The sequence below is a fragment of the Perna viridis genome, chromosome 2 (genome assembly GCF_037379345.1).
Source record: "Perna viridis isolate PV_CMFRI_1.1 ecotype Kerala chromosome 2, ASM3737934v1, whole genome shotgun sequence".
Classification (NCBI taxonomy): domain Eukaryota; kingdom Metazoa; phylum Mollusca; class Bivalvia; order Mytilida; family Mytilidae; genus Perna; species Perna viridis.
The window spans coordinates 66,376,832-66,393,296 of record NC_142446.1 but is presented as its reverse complement, the minus strand read 5'-3'; the positions used below and the strand labels follow the sequence as shown (position 1 = coordinate 66,393,296).

General features: G+C 30.6%; 2 protein-coding genes across 5 annotated transcripts in view; one reads left to right on the top strand and one right to left on the bottom strand.

Annotated features, from left to right (window-relative positions):
- LOC148626548 (protocadherin Fat 4-like) overlaps positions 1 to 878 on the top strand; it is a 110,250-nt gene extending 109,372 nt beyond the window's left edge. For both annotated transcript variants that reach the window (XM_088570626.1, XM_088570625.1), the window contains exons 60-61: positions 382 to 413; positions 811 to 878. The gene's annotated coding sequence lies outside the window, so the exon portion shown is untranslated. The remainder of the gene's footprint in view (positions 1 to 381; positions 414 to 810) is intronic.
- Positions 879 to 1,921: 1,043 nt separating this feature from the next.
- On the bottom strand, positions 1,922 to 16,435 carry LOC148626547 (SUMO-activating enzyme subunit 1-like). Of its 3 annotated transcripts, XM_088570629.1 has the most exons (10): positions 16,200 to 16,308; positions 12,192 to 12,303; positions 11,491 to 11,550; positions 11,113 to 11,155; positions 9,155 to 9,179; positions 8,453 to 8,552; positions 6,824 to 6,929; positions 5,618 to 5,762; positions 3,518 to 3,587; positions 1,922 to 2,160 (listed from the first exon to the last, which is right to left on the bottom strand). In XM_088570629.1, the coding sequence occupies exons 1-10, from the start codon at positions 16,292 to 16,294 to the stop codon at positions 2,074 to 2,076; spliced, it is 843 nt and encodes a 280-aa protein (XP_088426755.1). In that variant the 5' UTR covers positions 16,295 to 16,308; the 3' UTR covers positions 1,922 to 2,073. The 3 variants fall into 3 exon arrangements, with proteins under 3 accessions (XP_088426755.1, XP_088426754.1, XP_088426753.1); XM_088570628.1 differs by lacking the exon at positions 11,113 to 11,155 and having other exon boundaries at positions 9,155 to 9,411; positions 16,252 to 16,435; XM_088570627.1 differs by lacking the exon at positions 11,113 to 11,155 and having other exon boundaries at positions 9,155 to 9,411; positions 16,200 to 16,302.
- Positions 16,436 to 16,465: the final 30 nt, after the last annotated feature.

The window sequence follows — 16,465 nt, the reverse complement described above, 5'->3', positions numbered from 1 at the left end:
GTAAAACATTTTTATCAAGTTTGGATGCATTGTAATCAGTAAGTGTCGTCATGTTCTTGTTATACTTAGAAACTATGTATACGAAATACATAGTCTCTTTGTCCCATCAGAAAAACAGTACATTTTTGGAAAGCATATTCTATGAAGTTCTACTGCAAATTAAGCTCTACAAGTTGTGAATTTCTCCATTATAACAGTGTAAATATTCACAAAGTTCAAGATTTACAGACTATTTTCATAAAATACAACCAAAATCATGAATTCAATCAAAATGTAGCATAAACAGATCTAGTATTGATTAAAAATCACTACAATTCAGTTTAACATGTTACTTCTTTATCTTAGCACAAAAACAAACTCTAATATTTTGTTTTGTTTCAGAACTCTGAAGAAGTATAACTAGAAAAGTGAAGGTTTGTATTTTGTCTTATTGCATGCAGTATCTATACAATACTTTGTTGAAATCAAAGATGTGTACAGTTGGTTAACTTACATCAGAATTCTAATGTTTGGATTTAGTAAAATAGGTAAAAATCTTGGCTCCAAATGAATGGATTGATTTCAAATTTAATATGTGGCTTTATTAGGCATATGTTGTAGGCTGCTTTGGATGCTGTCAGATATCATCTTCCTGTATGAGTGGGGATATTCCTAGCACGACAGTGTGTATACTTCATGCATTTACATTATGGTGTATGTTATGTACAGTCAAATTAAAGTTGTGATTAAAAAAAAGAAAAAAAAAAACTGCATTTCATCCTTTGTATGTGTACTTCCAGGGATGATTATAAATACTTTTATCTGTTTCAGGTGCTGGATTGTAAGAGGATGATCCCAGATCTATACACATTTTTACAATAAAACATATCTCCCTAGCACCAATGTTTATCTTTTATATAACTTCCAGATTCAAGACCTTTAATAAGAGTAAACACAATTTTACAAAAAATAAATTCCAAAAGACAACCACAAAGTTGTACATACAAGAAACCTGTGAGCAATGGCTAACTAGTGATACCACTGCTTTCAATCACGATAACAATAAAAAAAAAGTCCTTCGTAAACAGGAAGTTAATTCAAAAGATAAAAAAATTCACCATATGGTACACATGTACTACAGGTAGAAAGTGTGAAAATTTTCAGCTGCCATGGTAAGTAGTTGCTGAGAAGACCATTATAAAATTTAAACTTTCGAAGATAAAAATTAAAAAAATAAACAAAGTCCACTGTCAAGAGGAAGTTGTAAAATTTTCCCAAAAGTAAATCTGAGCTATATGGCAAACCTACAGGAAGAATCTCTTCAAATTTCATGCCGCTGAGAAAACTGTGACAGGTATAAAAAATTGTTACTGATGGATGCACAGACAAGGATAGAACAGTATATGGGAGTATAATTAAAAGCAAGGAGATCATGATTAGAACAAGAAATTAAGTATAAATGATCTGGGGACAAAAGCACACAAAACACCCTATATAATATAAAAAAAACTACACAGAAACTAAAGCTTAAGTAACCAAGATTCACTAAAAACTGGTAGTATGGACCAGGTGCATCGGTCAGGTAAGCATCTTCTGTACAAGATCAGACAGAAAAGTAGTCTTGAATTATAAATAGCCATTTTTTCTACTTTCACTTTCATTTTGCACTCATCAAACCAACTTTTTCAGTGGAACATTTTTTTGTTAAAATGTTAAGATTTTCTGAAAAAAAAAGTTTGTCATCTTACAGTGTTATGTTTGCTCTATTTTTATAAGTCATTGTTCATGTCTTTTGACAAAACATTAGTTTGTTAAGAGGCAAAAAAAAGAAAAACAATGCACTGTATTTTTATACCCTTCATATTTTGAGTACACCCACTCAGGGGATATGCAATGCTATACTGGTACCATATGTTTACAACCAAATGCTGGCATACGAAACTCAAGTCACACATACTTTATTGCATTATATATGAACATTATTTTGTCCTGAACATCTTTTGGTGAAACAGTGAATCTGATCGTCAAAATCTGTCTGGGCATTATTTTCAGCCTACTGAAGCATTGAAACAATCATCAGCCTAATTAGATGTTCTATCCTATCTTGTCTACTAAGCCTTGCCCATCAACACCATTGTAGAAAAAGAAATTATTATGTGGTGGGTCTTTCTGTGAAACAGCCTGAAAAGGAAGCATATATTTGTTATTTATTGTTCCATGGGAGTGTAAATATAGATTTTCCTTCAAGTTGCAGTGACTATTAATTGTTTCTCCATTTGAACTGACTAAAGAATTGGTTTCTCCTCAACTAAAATGAAGAAAATTCAGAAATATGAGAAGATAGGAAAATATTTGCAAAAATTGAATCACTTATCTTTAAAACATTTCCTGCAAACTTAATTAAGAAATAAATCAAAGAAGCTCCATTGTTTTACCATGGGCTGGCCATTTACGTCACATTGTTTTTAAACAATGATATAAAGGGCCAGCCCATGGTAAAATGATGATAAAATGGAGTTTCCATGATTCACTTCAATTCTTATAGGACTACCAGTAGTTTCTTCATATTTTTTTAAAAGAAGCAGCCTATGTGTTGCATGAAATGTTGGACATGAGTTCATCACTTTTTTTACCATGGCTGTGGTCTAAAGAGCTTTGAAGCATGACATATTAGAATCATGTTTAAGACTCTTCATTCTGACAACTTTAAGGTTCAAAGATCTAGTAATGTACAACAGAGTGTAGAATGGAATTTTTCCTAAAAAAAGCACTGTGATTCTTCCAAGAATGTTCTGTTCCGATTTCAGTTTAAATCTGCATTTATGATATTTAAGTTAAAGCCTATTAAGAAAGCAAAATTGTACAGAAATGTTTCCCAAATTTAAACATTTTAAAATTCTACCTCAAAGTACCCCATTATAAAGTAAAAAAAAAAACAAACAATGATTTTCCTGTGTGATACACACCTAATCTACAGAATATCCTTCTTTCTTCACTAACACTTATGATTCATATGCTGCCTTGAAAAGTATTTTTTCTTATATCCTGATCTTATTGAAAAAGATTCCATTTCTGACAAACAGATTGTCGATGATGTATTTTCATACTGTCTACAAATTAATTTTTTGTAGTTTTTATTATGTCATCTTTAACTTGATGTTCCTTCCACACTTTTTGAAACTCATGGATTTACATAATTTTTGGTGTTTAGTTCTTTTTATTTTCCCTTATTTATTGTTTATATTTTCTGTACTGATTTGACTGGTGGTAATTTTAAGCTACCCATTTGTGTTAAAATACACTGGAAATAATGAACCGTAAAGGAAACGGAAGTTTCAGTGTGCAATAAAACCTGGTTTAACCCAGCTATCATTAAGAAATGCCTGTACCAAGTCAGAACCATAGTGATGGTAATCCAACTTTCCAGTTTTTGCCCTGATCTTGCTATTTTCTACACAGACTTTCCCTTAAGACTATTCCTGTTGACTACTGCCTAGTTTTTATTAATTCAGTAATTTTATCATTACCCTTTATTTACCTTAATAATTTCTTGACCAATTACTCCACCCACTATAGCACATACTGGACTCAACTCAGCAAAACAATAACTAAAAAAAATTTAAACATGCTAAGATAAAATGACTTCATTAAAAGAAGTTCACCAAGTATCTTTCTAGGGAAACTTGTTCTTGGAAATGAGTTAAAAAACAATACTTTTCCCAATAAACGCAAGTAAAATAGATTAACTATCTTTTTCTGAATGTGTTTTTTTTTATAGTTCATTGTATTTTCCCACCACCATCCAAGGTTAAGGAAAGGTTAGCTTTTTCTATAGATTAGGTAGATTGTTGTCTTATCAATAGTTTCACTTCAATTGTTTCAGGGCCTTTTACAGCTTGCTTTATGGTATGGGTTCTGCCCATCATTGAAGAATGTGTAGTAACCTGTGACTTGTTCATTCCCTGGCTTGTTGTGGATGACTGTCTTACTGGTAATCATCTCCTATTTTTATATCATCATTAGAAGTAGACTTCTTCATTCCCTGGCTTTTTGTGGGAATAATACAATATCTATTTTTAATTATCTAATTCATTCATCTGTATGTATGGATGACAAATGGATACCTTGACTTTTCCCACAAGGAATCAACTACATTTTTTCAAGAATAAGAATATGCTTTGCAGCTACTTTTCAGGTTTATGATGCATACTGTGATACATGTACATCAAACAAACAAAAAAAAAAACGATTAGGCTATTCACAGATGATTTCTTGGTTCTTAGACCTCTTTAGATGAAGAAGGAAGCAGACTTCATCTTATTTTGCCCAAAAAACAATGAAAATTTACAAATATGTATGAATGAGGTGATTGTTTGCCTTTAATTATTGAAAAGGCCATGTAAAGGAGTAGTAAGACACCTAAAAAATTAGGGAACCAAAAAAATTACTTTATTTGGCTTTACTCTTTTCAAGTGAAACATAGCTCTACCCTCCATAAGGCAAAAAACCTTCATTTGCTGTGGTGTAATAAGTAAAAAGGGGACAAAGATAGAAATGGTAAGATAGCCATAAAATACACCAAGTCAGTAAACAAGAAATAGAAGTGCGATAGACCTATAATTGCACCCCAAGTTGGGTCCACATCCTAAAGTTGCTTTTAAAATGCTGAAAAAATGTTACAAAAATATTTTCCCTGCATGCTGCACCATTCTATAAGCCTTTTAGCATGAGTGCAACCTGGCTAAAAATTACAGAATCAAATATTGATTCCATGAGTATTGTTTACATACTACAGTCCTTACTAAAATACCAGATATTCTAAATTGTGGCTGAATTTGAGAAAAGCTGAAAAGTTGGGTTAATTTCCCACGAGATAGGTCAAGTTTTTTCTCATCAAATTGAAGATCATTTTGAAGTTTTTTAGTTGTTAAGTACATTTATCAGTTTTTTAGTTGTTAATTACATTTATCTTGTACAAATCAGGCAAGAATGAGCACATCAAATGCCTGCTATTAGTTCATATCCCTCACAATGGTTTCAAATATATGTTTGACCATCCTCTAGTCAAATCCTATCTAAAAATTTTTTTTCAATAGTATGTTAAGTAAATTGACATTTTTACAGTTATATGCCCATGAATTGATCAATTAAAGTGCATTTTATCAAAAGGATGTGACACATTTAGCCTTTATTTCATTAAAATGGTGAACTTTCCTTGATAAAGTTTTGTTCACTGATTCTTACAGTCTAGTAGTTAGTTGTGTATTAATTTAGCTGCTTTAGAATAAGTATCACTCCCTGTAAGAGTCATGCAACATGTGATTTTCATGGTTGGAAAGCCTAAATATTTTTATTTTTGATATGTTGTTGAATTTTCAATGTGGATTATGTCCTAAGAGCAGACAGATTGTCATGAATAATTATACATTTCATAAGACAAAACTATGAATCAACTTCGTGAAAAAATAAAAATGCGGCCTTTTTTGGGGTGTATTATATATTACAGAAATTGCATGATTCTTACAAAGACAACTACTTAATAGAATTTGACAAACATACTGTTTACACTGTAAAGTATTTGTATCTTGGTTCTCTAGATTTATAATGAAAGTTAAACATTATAAATTAGAGGAGATACCTGCTAAAATCTTGTGGAATGATGTTTTCATTAAGTTTCATTTGTTCCATCACTGAACTTCTTATATTATTGAGAACCACTAAATCATCCTCTCTAGATCCCACAGCAGCTCTTCTTCCAACCTGTTCTAAAAACTTGAATAAAACTGAAAAAAAGATACAAAATAAAATATATAAACTATGAGAACAAACACGTTTTTTTTTTCAAACCAAACATTAAGGCAGAAAAAGAAAACTAGTGGCAGAAAAAAATTAGTATAAATAAATAAACATTAACTTTCAAGTACACAGCCAAATGTGCCACATATGATAATCATATGGTGCCCGATTCGTATGATAATCATATGGTAATCATGACAATCATATGATATTTAACATGATTATCATATGATTCTCATATGTTAATTCTGGCTTGAAAACATATGAGAATTATATGTATGGGGAAAAACATGAATATCATATGATAATCATGCGATTATCATATGGTGCTCGATTTATATGATAATCATATAATGCAAACCATATGATTCTCATGTGTGGCACATTTGCCTGTGTAGGCAGATAACTAGTGTTTAAAACATACTAAGTGATAAATTTAGAAATTATTGCAATGATTTTTAACTTGGGAAAATGTGATAGACTGAAAAATGCAATAAAATTGAATTTTTAACATAGCATTATCTGATTTTCCTCAAAGTCACATTTTTGACTAAAATGACAAAATGGCTATAATCAATGCCAGCAATAAATTCATAATTAAGAAAAAAATCAGGGAAACTCTATTTTATCATCGTTTTACCATGGGCTGGTCATTGTTTTACCCTGAGTGATAGCCAGAGCTTAAATAATGACATTAATGACCAACCCTTGGTAAAAGAATAATAAAATGGAGTTTCCATGATTTATTTAGATTCTAATAGGACTACATGTAGTCTCTTCATATTTTTCAATCGTCCGTTGCAGCATATGCGTTGCACGAAATCTTGGTCATGTGTTCGTCTTTTTTTAACCATGGCTGTGGTCTAAAGAGCTTAGAAGCAATTCATATAAGAATTTACAGAAGTTTATCATTGCTATTTACAATGTTTAGGAAATTAAACCCTACAAGTTTGTTGGTGCATTGAATCATACTTAACTGATTTCTCTCAAACAAAATCACAGGAGCTGTTCACTCATTATAAAATTGAATTTTATGAAGAACTCTTACTGTGCATTATGAAATATGTGTTTGGGGTGCGTCTGATTCTGCGCGAGTTTTCAACTGTGGTCCAGTCTACATCTAAAGCTTGCTGTAGTCTTGTAAAAGTGGCACACTGCAAAATGAACCAAACATTCTCTTACAAACACAGATAATTATAGTCTTAGACATCTAATAACACAGATATTTACAGCACTTTAACTTTGCTGTAACTGTGCTTCTGTGCTTAATTATGCAAAACTATAGGTCTAGGACATAAGCCCCTGGATAAAAGCCCCCCATCCTATAATAGCTTAATGTTAATGTAAAAAAATATAATCATTTTTTGTTTATTTCTGTTTGTCTGGGGTTTTTTTTTGTGTATTTTTTTAGTTTTCCTTTTGTTGTGTGTTCCTTTTACATTGGTATTGCACTTTTTGTGAGTATTTTTTAATTTTGTATTTAAAAATTTAAAATTCTATTTAGTATATTTAGGAAGTTTCTGTTGCATAATAAAATTTTACAATTCTAGTCTTCATATATTTTTATATCAGTCCATGAAGTATAATTTGCAAAGAAATTTCTCATGTGGGGCTTTTGTCTGGGGGCTTCTGTCATAATCTCTAAAACTGCACTTGGTAAATACCAATTATACCATCTCCTTTGTACCATATTATTTTATTTTTCACTAGTTGTAGTAAGATATTCCTGCTATCTATATGGTGCTTGCTCTACAGTTAATTTGGACTATATAAAAAGTTAAATCTTAGTGTTGAACATTTATAATTAATGAATACTAAAATAATTTCTCCAAATACCAATTAGTTGTTATAAAAAAAAATTACATTGAATGTTGTTCTGAATGATCATACAAACCAAAGGAAGTTGAAATTGGCAAAACGGGTCGTAAACATAGCCTTAAAGTTAATTGGATTAAACAAAAAAAAAGAAGAAAAATTCAGTTTCACACTTTAAGAAAATCATTTCTTCCATTCCAAACTGGTGATAAAAATGCACTTCTTAAACAAACAGGCAGTGATAAATTTCTGCTAGAGTTTTCCCATCATTTTACATTTTCCAATTTTTCATGAGTGAAACCAATTCTCCTGCAGCCTACCTCTTGATCTTAATATTACTCTACTCACTAAGGTAAAATTAAGCATGTTGGCTAAAGCTTTCATGCTGAAAATCTTAATTTTACCATCTTGAGAGGAGAAATAATTTAAAATGAATGAAAACCTATACGTCTAGTTGTTTCTTTTTAACCAGCTTTGTGATACATCATGTAAGGAGAAGTCTTCTCAACTATGTGTTGACCTGTCTATTTCTGATGACATGCTTTTACAATGTTAAATGTATTTGTTGAAATTAAAGCATTTTTAACATTTTAATAGTTTCTTCTTTATAAATATACCATATACAAAGCAGTTTCTACTTACTTTAGCTGGTTATTATGCACAATTAAACCTAGCTACCAATGGCTAAGTTTCTTAAAAACAAATCTCAAATTGAGAATTCACTCAAATCGAGCTTTTTATAAGAATCCTCAATTTCAAGATATCTAATTAGTTAACATTTGAGTTCAAGAAAAAATTGTTTGAGTTCTAGAAAAAACTGAGGAAAATTTAACATAATATTTTTATAGAACTATGCCCAGACCTTTTTAACAATAACAGTTTCATGTTCTTCTACTTTGGCCTTTTTAGCAGAAGGTTCTCCTTCAGGATTCTCTTTTTTCTCTTTTGGTTTTGGGACTTCTCTGAAAGATTGAAGTTAAAACTGATAGGTACACATTATTTAGAAACATAAGTTTAGATGTGGCTAAATGACTTGTCAATTTTAAGGATATTGCTGGAAAAAAAGAAAAATCAACATTGAGATCTTTTAAAAACCAATGCCTACAATAAAACAAATTATCTCCCTTTGAATTTGATCCCTGGTAAATACAATGTAATTTTAAGTCAATGATTGATTTTATAGAGAGAAGCCTGAAGATGCAGTATATATATTTCTATCTACATACAAACCCATATATATGTATTACATTTACGAAGACATAACATCTAAAATCTTAAAAAAAAATTTAAAAAGGTTGCACTTTGGTTTATTAGATTAGTAACAATGTTTTCAGGTTTTTTTTTGGTTCAATCAAGCACCTTGAATTTCAAATCCAAACAATTTTAAACATGGAAGTTTTCAGTAGCAAATGCACAAACTAATGAATATTAACAATACAAAACTTATATTCATGAACCCAAGTACCTCAACAGAATACAGGTATATTAAGCAGATGCTTGTTCCTGTTAATTCAGTATTCCTTTGATTTTTTCTTTAATATTTATAATTTACATGTTTACTTACTCAGCATATTCATGGTTGCCTAGATCTGAAAACATGTAACCATAGTAACCAAAGACATCTCCAGCAAAGAATTTTATATTGTTTTCAGCACTTATTTTATCGATTCTTGTCAAAAGTAAGGACGAACAACATGTTGCACAAATGACGTCAAAATTTTTATAATAATCGTCTGTTTTTTGTTGTGGATCTGAATCATCTGCATTAACATTAACCATGGGGTTCAACTGTTGTGTTCTATCAAGGGAACTCTTAGCTCTCTGAGGAAAAATCAACAGAATGTTTAAGAATAATACAATCTACATACAATTTTAACATTAAACAAACATCTTATTTGATACTGATTCAGATATTTGTAAAATTGTGTTGTTTAAACTGCTTAAGTATTCGTCTATGTAAGAATCATGCAAAATCTGAAAAATGTGATACACCCTAAAAAAGGCTACATATTTTTATTTTTGTAATTAAGTTGTTTTATGGGTCTACACTATGAAATGAGTGATTATTCATTCAAATCTGCCTGCTCTTAGGAGATAATCAACACTGAAAATGCAGTAGATTCTATTGTATTTGAACGTCATTTACAGAGTTATCTCCCTTAATTTTGAAATCTACAGTGCATTCTACATAATTTTTATTGCCTAAGAGCACGGGTTATATGAAAAACCATGTTATTTTCTGTTTACTATGACATTTCAAACAAAATATCAAAAATAAAAATATGTAGGCTTTTTACCCATGAATCACATTTTGCATGATTCTTAGCTGGAGTACTACTTATAAAGTTAGTAACTCTTTGTTAGGACAAACATTTTTTTTGTCAATAAAATTTCCAAACCTCCCCCACTACTTCCATTGGTTTTCATATCACTGTTTGGACATTCTGGATGCTTATATACTATTGTGAAAGTACTATTGTTCGTGGGGAACAAATTTTTGTGGTTTTCATCGGTAGGTCAAACCAAAAAATTTGGTTCCAAGCAAAGGGAGAATCCCATTGATGTGTATACTGGAAACCTGAAAACCACGAATTCAAGAATCCAACAAAGTTGTGTTTCTTCCCTGATCCATGAAAATTGGTATCCACAAATTTAAATACTTTTACATTACTAAGAAAGTTACCAAAACAAAAAAGGCTTATTCCCCTGTCCATGGAACTGCTAAAAGTGGAGCTATCTTAGTACTTATCAATTGTTCAAAAATATTATACAGAATATATTTGTATCATGCAATCAAATTCAGCAATTTCAAACAAATAAGTGTAACCACCATTGACCTCTAATTACTGTTTTCATAGTTACTTTTTAGTTGACGGTCATTTGGTAAGGTTTAAAATTTAAAAACAACATTACATACTTGTAACCTTTTTGTTCAAGTAGACAAAACCAGTACACAGACTTGACACAGAATGATATGCAGATGGTCTTAGAACCATAGGAAAATACAATGTAGAACCAAGCATTATAACTGGTTCAAACAAAATTCTTATTTCAAATTGTTTGTAAAGTCTGTGCACTGTCATTGTCTTTTCACTATAAATGTAATTCCTTATTGAAAAAAACCCCATAATTTTAAGCCTAAATTCAACAGGTATTTGATTATAAAATGAGAATGGATAAGCATTCTGAGAATATTGCATGGCATGACAAAGTCTCCTATTCGAAAGAAATTTGTGTTGAAGAGAACAGAATACAAAGTTCATGCAAAATTTGTAAACAAATAGTGCAGAAAAGTTAAGTCCAAGGGCCATAATTCTGCAAAAAATCAATGGACTGGAACAATTTCAAACTCTATATGTAACTTGCCATAGTAAAGCAATATACACGTACCAAATATTAAATGAACATCTACAAGCATGACCAAAAATTGTGGAAAGCTTCAAGTCGGCATTAATTTTCAAAGTCCAAGAGCCTTAACGACCAGAACAAAAATAAATTCAACCGTGATCTGTTAATACTTACCAAGGTGAAAGGATGTACCAAATACATTGTATAACATGAATATCTGCAAGCATGACGAAAAAAGTGTGAAAAACTGATTTGCCAGACTGACGGATGGACAAATGCAAATCTTAAGTGCTCTTGGCAAAAGTAGCCCGTAGGAAACTAAAAATAAACCCAAAAATTTAAAGCCCATCTAAACAGCAATTATAAATTAAAGTGTACAACATCCTGTTTTTAACTTCAAAACAATTTAATGTTGTATTTGTTTTGTGACAGTATATTACTTTCAAATAAATAATCAATGCTCAAATCAAAGAATGGCTGCAATATAAGTAACTAGCTCAAACTAATAATTTTGAACCAGCTTTGAAAACTATTAAAATTAACAATACATACATTTTTGCCTTTCTCTGACTGTGGAATTAGGAACTGTGAGCAAGTATCTTCATCTGTTACCTGGAATGAACATCTTATCTTATTTATCGTTCAACAGTTGAGACACATGTACCCACTATAAGGTTAATGAACATGTGTGTTATTGTATGTGTGGTTCTGTAAATTTCCATAAGGTAAACAAACAAGATGTGTGTGGTTAAAGATAAAAAAATCATATAAGTTATGCTATTGTTTTCTTGCTGATCTTGATATTCAAAATTGTTAAAGGATAAAAAAAAAAATTATCTGCACACAAAAAAAAAATCAAAACAAGAAATCTGTGAGCGATGGCTCACTAGTGATACCCCCTTTCAATCACAATCACAATATCAGGAACAGAAACAAAGTCCTTGTTAAACAGGAAGTTGTAGTTCAATTTTCCTGAAAATAGATCCCTTCATATAGCATATCTAAAGTGCTCAGAAAAGTGTGAAGAAAATTTCAAATTTCAAAATATATTAAAAATAATCAAAGACCTTGGTAAACAGGGAGTTGATGTCAAATTTTTCCAAAAAAAAAAAAAAAAATCCCATCAAATGGCATACCTACATGAAGAATGTGTTAAAATTTCAAGCCAATGTGTTTAGTAGTTGCTGAGAAAAATGCTGAAAATGACCATAAAAAAAAATTCTTTCCAGACCACTGCGGCAAAAATTACTAACCTCTGTATTATCAAGTAGAGTAAGAGACTTGATTCCAGCTAGAACTATATTTTTAGCTATCTCTGCTCCAAGTCCTCTGAGACCAATTAATAAAACTTTAGAGTTTCTTAACCTGTAATAATAAAAGTACATTCACATATCAAGGGATATGAGCATCATATGAATCATAACAAATAATTTAAAGCAAACAGATTATTTTATCATGCATAAATATAAATGCATTGCACATTAGAAAGTGTTAAACTATCTTGTACTGTGCCTCTACTATCTGTTACTTACTAGCCATTTTTATCAAGTTCTTTGTTAAAATTAGTAATTTAAGCATAATCGCAGGATGGATTTTGATGCAAATATATATAAAATTTAAGATGAAACACACAGACCACTCTTTCTAGTCTTGGTAATACAAAAATGAAAATACTCCTAATGAAAACTTAATTATCTTCATAAATTTGTGTTTTCTTTTTGGTCATGTTTCGCAGAGACAGTTCAAGAAAGAAATGATAAACACTAAACAATGGAGCTCTCAAGCAGACGATACTTTTAATAACAAATGTTATTTTCTTATAGTTTCAGAAAGTTACTATAGGTACTGTAAATTATATTTACCGAGAAAAATAATTCTTTTGAAAGAGAAAATGTTCATTAAATAACTATTTTAAGTTTCCATTATGACAAATTAAGTCATAACTGCCATTTTTTTTTACAATTAAACCCAGTCAGCCTCTCATTAAGACACTAATTGCAACTGGGTAAATAAAAAAGAGTTCATTTGAGTTGTCCAAAAACCAAATCAGTTGCCAGTATCTCATTCGAAAATAATTCATCCCTTCAATAAATCACTTAGTTATCAACATAATGATACAGTAAATGACATACATGTTTACTTTGTTGGAAAAATGATGCGGTTCTATTCTTTCATGTTTCCAACCGGTGCACCTGGTCCATGCTCCCAGTTTTTAATGGATTCCAAGTTACTCATTTGCTTTTTTTACTTTGTAAGTATTATTTTAGTTACATAATGTTCTTTGTTGTGTATGTCTGTTTTCCATGTCTGGTCTTTGTCCCTGGATTACATTTTTTTATTACCTCAAGAACCTTGGTTCCCTTGATTACTCTTTCAAAATCATATATATTTTCGATTAACTAATAGTGTTTGGAATGATATGAAATCCAAAAGAATGTCAGTCAAGTGTTCTTGATATTAATTTGTAAGAAATTTAACACACCAACTTTTAAATAGTTAGACAAATAGTGAAAAATCCCTTCAGAGAATAATTTGTTGTAAAAATTACCTTTATTAAGGCTCAATTACATGTATCTCAAAATCAGGTTCAGTGACCAATGTTATTAATATAAAATTTCTAAACTATTAGAGACTGTCTTTGAGAAAAACAAGTAAAATCTATATAATAAAAATAACAAGTATGATCTACCACAAAGGTTTGTTTTTTAAATACCAAGCACTACCATAGTGACACTCAGATTTCAGAAATGTTTTTATGGTTGTAAACAAATATGCACCAAAAAAAAAAAACAAAAAAAGTATAGGTGATGGATATTAATATTTATTTTTGCTATAACAGGGCATAATCTAGGTGGAAAAATGGAGATTTAGGTTGCCAAGAAATTTAAAAAATAGTTAAAAGTTGCCAACTTGAGTATTTTAAATAAAAGTGATGTCGCTGTGCAATTAAACCAAAGAGAGATAACTCTTAGACTGGCACTTCCTGGTAATAAACAACCTAAAAAGCAGCAATTTTTTTAGCAGACAAAACTTTAATTGGAAGAAGCTCGCTTAACTTTCATTAGTTCCAAGCAATCCAGGAATATTTCACCCCCTTTGCAGACTTGGATGATGGATAAACTTCCAAAACAATACAAATATTTATACTATAAACATTTGTACTGTATTGAAGTTTAGCTGTAGCAGAACCATATTATTACCAGTATATCAACATACATGTACACAAATGTACTCTGTATACATTTTCCTGTTGTATTTTTCAGTCAGATAACCGTCATTGTACATGTACATGTGTGTGAACCAAACAAGTCTTGCTAAACATTTGCTATCTTGGAAAATTAAATACAAATGGAATCAAAGCTTCTTCCAAGAGAGATGGCAAAAACAGTCAACAGATTGGTTCCCAAGTGTTTAACAAAATGATGTTAAACATGCTATGGTCTGTTGATTGCCACATGACCACACAGGTGTCTGAAGCCAACTGCTGACAAGATTATCAGTCACCCCACCTGGCAACAAATTTATTTCAAGGAAGGTGTCAAATCAGATACTAATACACAAATCAAAACTGACTATGGTAAAAGGTAAAATCAACCCTGGCCAAAAGCATGTGGCTATTTATAAATGCAAAGTTGAATGTTGCACAATCACAAGATGTTTTCAACATTAAGAAGCTAATTTACCTTATAAAAAAAAATTCCCAAATAATATTTATTCTATCAGATAATTCCTAAACGCTTGAAAAGAAAAAGGAAATGGCCATTTTTTGTTTATACTACCATATTGTTGTGTATCAAGAAATGGATTGTAAAATCCACAAAGTCTAAAAAATAGTACACAGGTGTGATGAACCAAAAAAAAAAAAAAAAAAATATGAACTCACATTTTTTGTAAATCATGATATTGGGTTTCTGTCATGAATAAACTTCATTTCAACACAATAATTATTAAAAAACAAAAACTAAACAACTTGTGTGTCAACTTTAAATAACAAGAATAAATTTGTGCTTTTTCTTGGTAACTGTATTAGCTCCACACTACCTGAAAATTTTTGGAAACATGAATATTAAGACCAGAGTAGTCTATTACATGTACCTGATTAGATAATTCAGAGTAGTCTATTACATGTACCTGATTAGATAAATCTAAATCTATAAATAGAAAGTTACAAAGACTAGAAAAAGTGTTTAATAGAGAATGCTCTTAATCAAATCAATATCACAGTCAAATCAGCCATTGGAGTCCCTAAACAAATCAGCCATTGAGGCCTCTAAACAAATCAGCCATTGGAGCCCCTAAACAAATCAGCCATTGAGGCCCCAAAACAAATGAAAAATCGTACTTTCCAATTGGTCTGCTGTCAGCAAAAGTTTAAAGGTAAAACTTTAATGAAGAACCCTGGATGTGTAAGAATTGTTTATGAAGTATTACTTATCATAATTTGACAGGATATCTTTTTAATTTTGTGTTAAATATAAAAAGGAAAAATAAAAAATAGTATCAAAGTTATAATTACTACAATTGAAGAAAAAAGGTAAAATGTTTACCTATGAATAATTCATATAAACATAAACAGCATTGTACATTTTGAATAGAATGATCAATTTTTAAATAATTCATTAAATATGAAGTGGCACATTTTAACACAGGACCTATTAATGTTATTCATGAGCTGAATACAGTGCTATCCAAAAAATCCTTGGGGAGAACAATGACTATATAAAGTAACTGTATCATGTAACAGCTTGTTTGAACCACAATATTTTAACAGAATGCCTGAAACAGGTAAAATAGAAGAAATACTGAAATTCCATAAAAAAATCATTTTTTTACAACTATATCATAATTGTCACCCCAAAACAAAAAAAAAATTAAATGCCAGACATGAGCAGATATATCATTACTATAAATATAATTATAAATACCAATGTGAGTTTTGCAGTGTTGGTAAGCATCTTGATTCATACTGAGACCTGTATTCTAGGTGTTTGGGTAATATTTTTCACAAGAAAATACACTTTTCTTGATTTCATGATGAAGAAAATAAGATTATCCATTGAGCTGTCTATTGATACCTATATATGTGAATTTACTCATTGAAGCAGGAATATGATTTAAGAAGGTTGAAAAATTCAAAATAAAAAATGATGGACTTTTGCCCCAACAAGTTTTTTTTTTTTTTTTTTTTTTTGGGGGGGGGGGGGGTGGTTGGCCGGGGGGTTATCTCAGCCCATGAACTACATAATGTATGTAATGTTTACACCATGCACCATGACACTGGTGACGAAGATTGACTGTAATTCTGTAGACTACCGTTTCTGAGCATCAAGGCCCCAAAGACGAATTTGTCTATCATAAAGTGCAGCTTCGTCCTCAGTTATATTTTCTTCAGCCATATTTCAAAATATAACGTCACTCTTTTTGTAATATAAGGTTTTCTCAATCCATTTTACTTCAGATTTCTCATATTTACCGGGTACAATAAGCAAATGTAACACGGGGTTTGATTGGTTTAAGTGGTCACTTT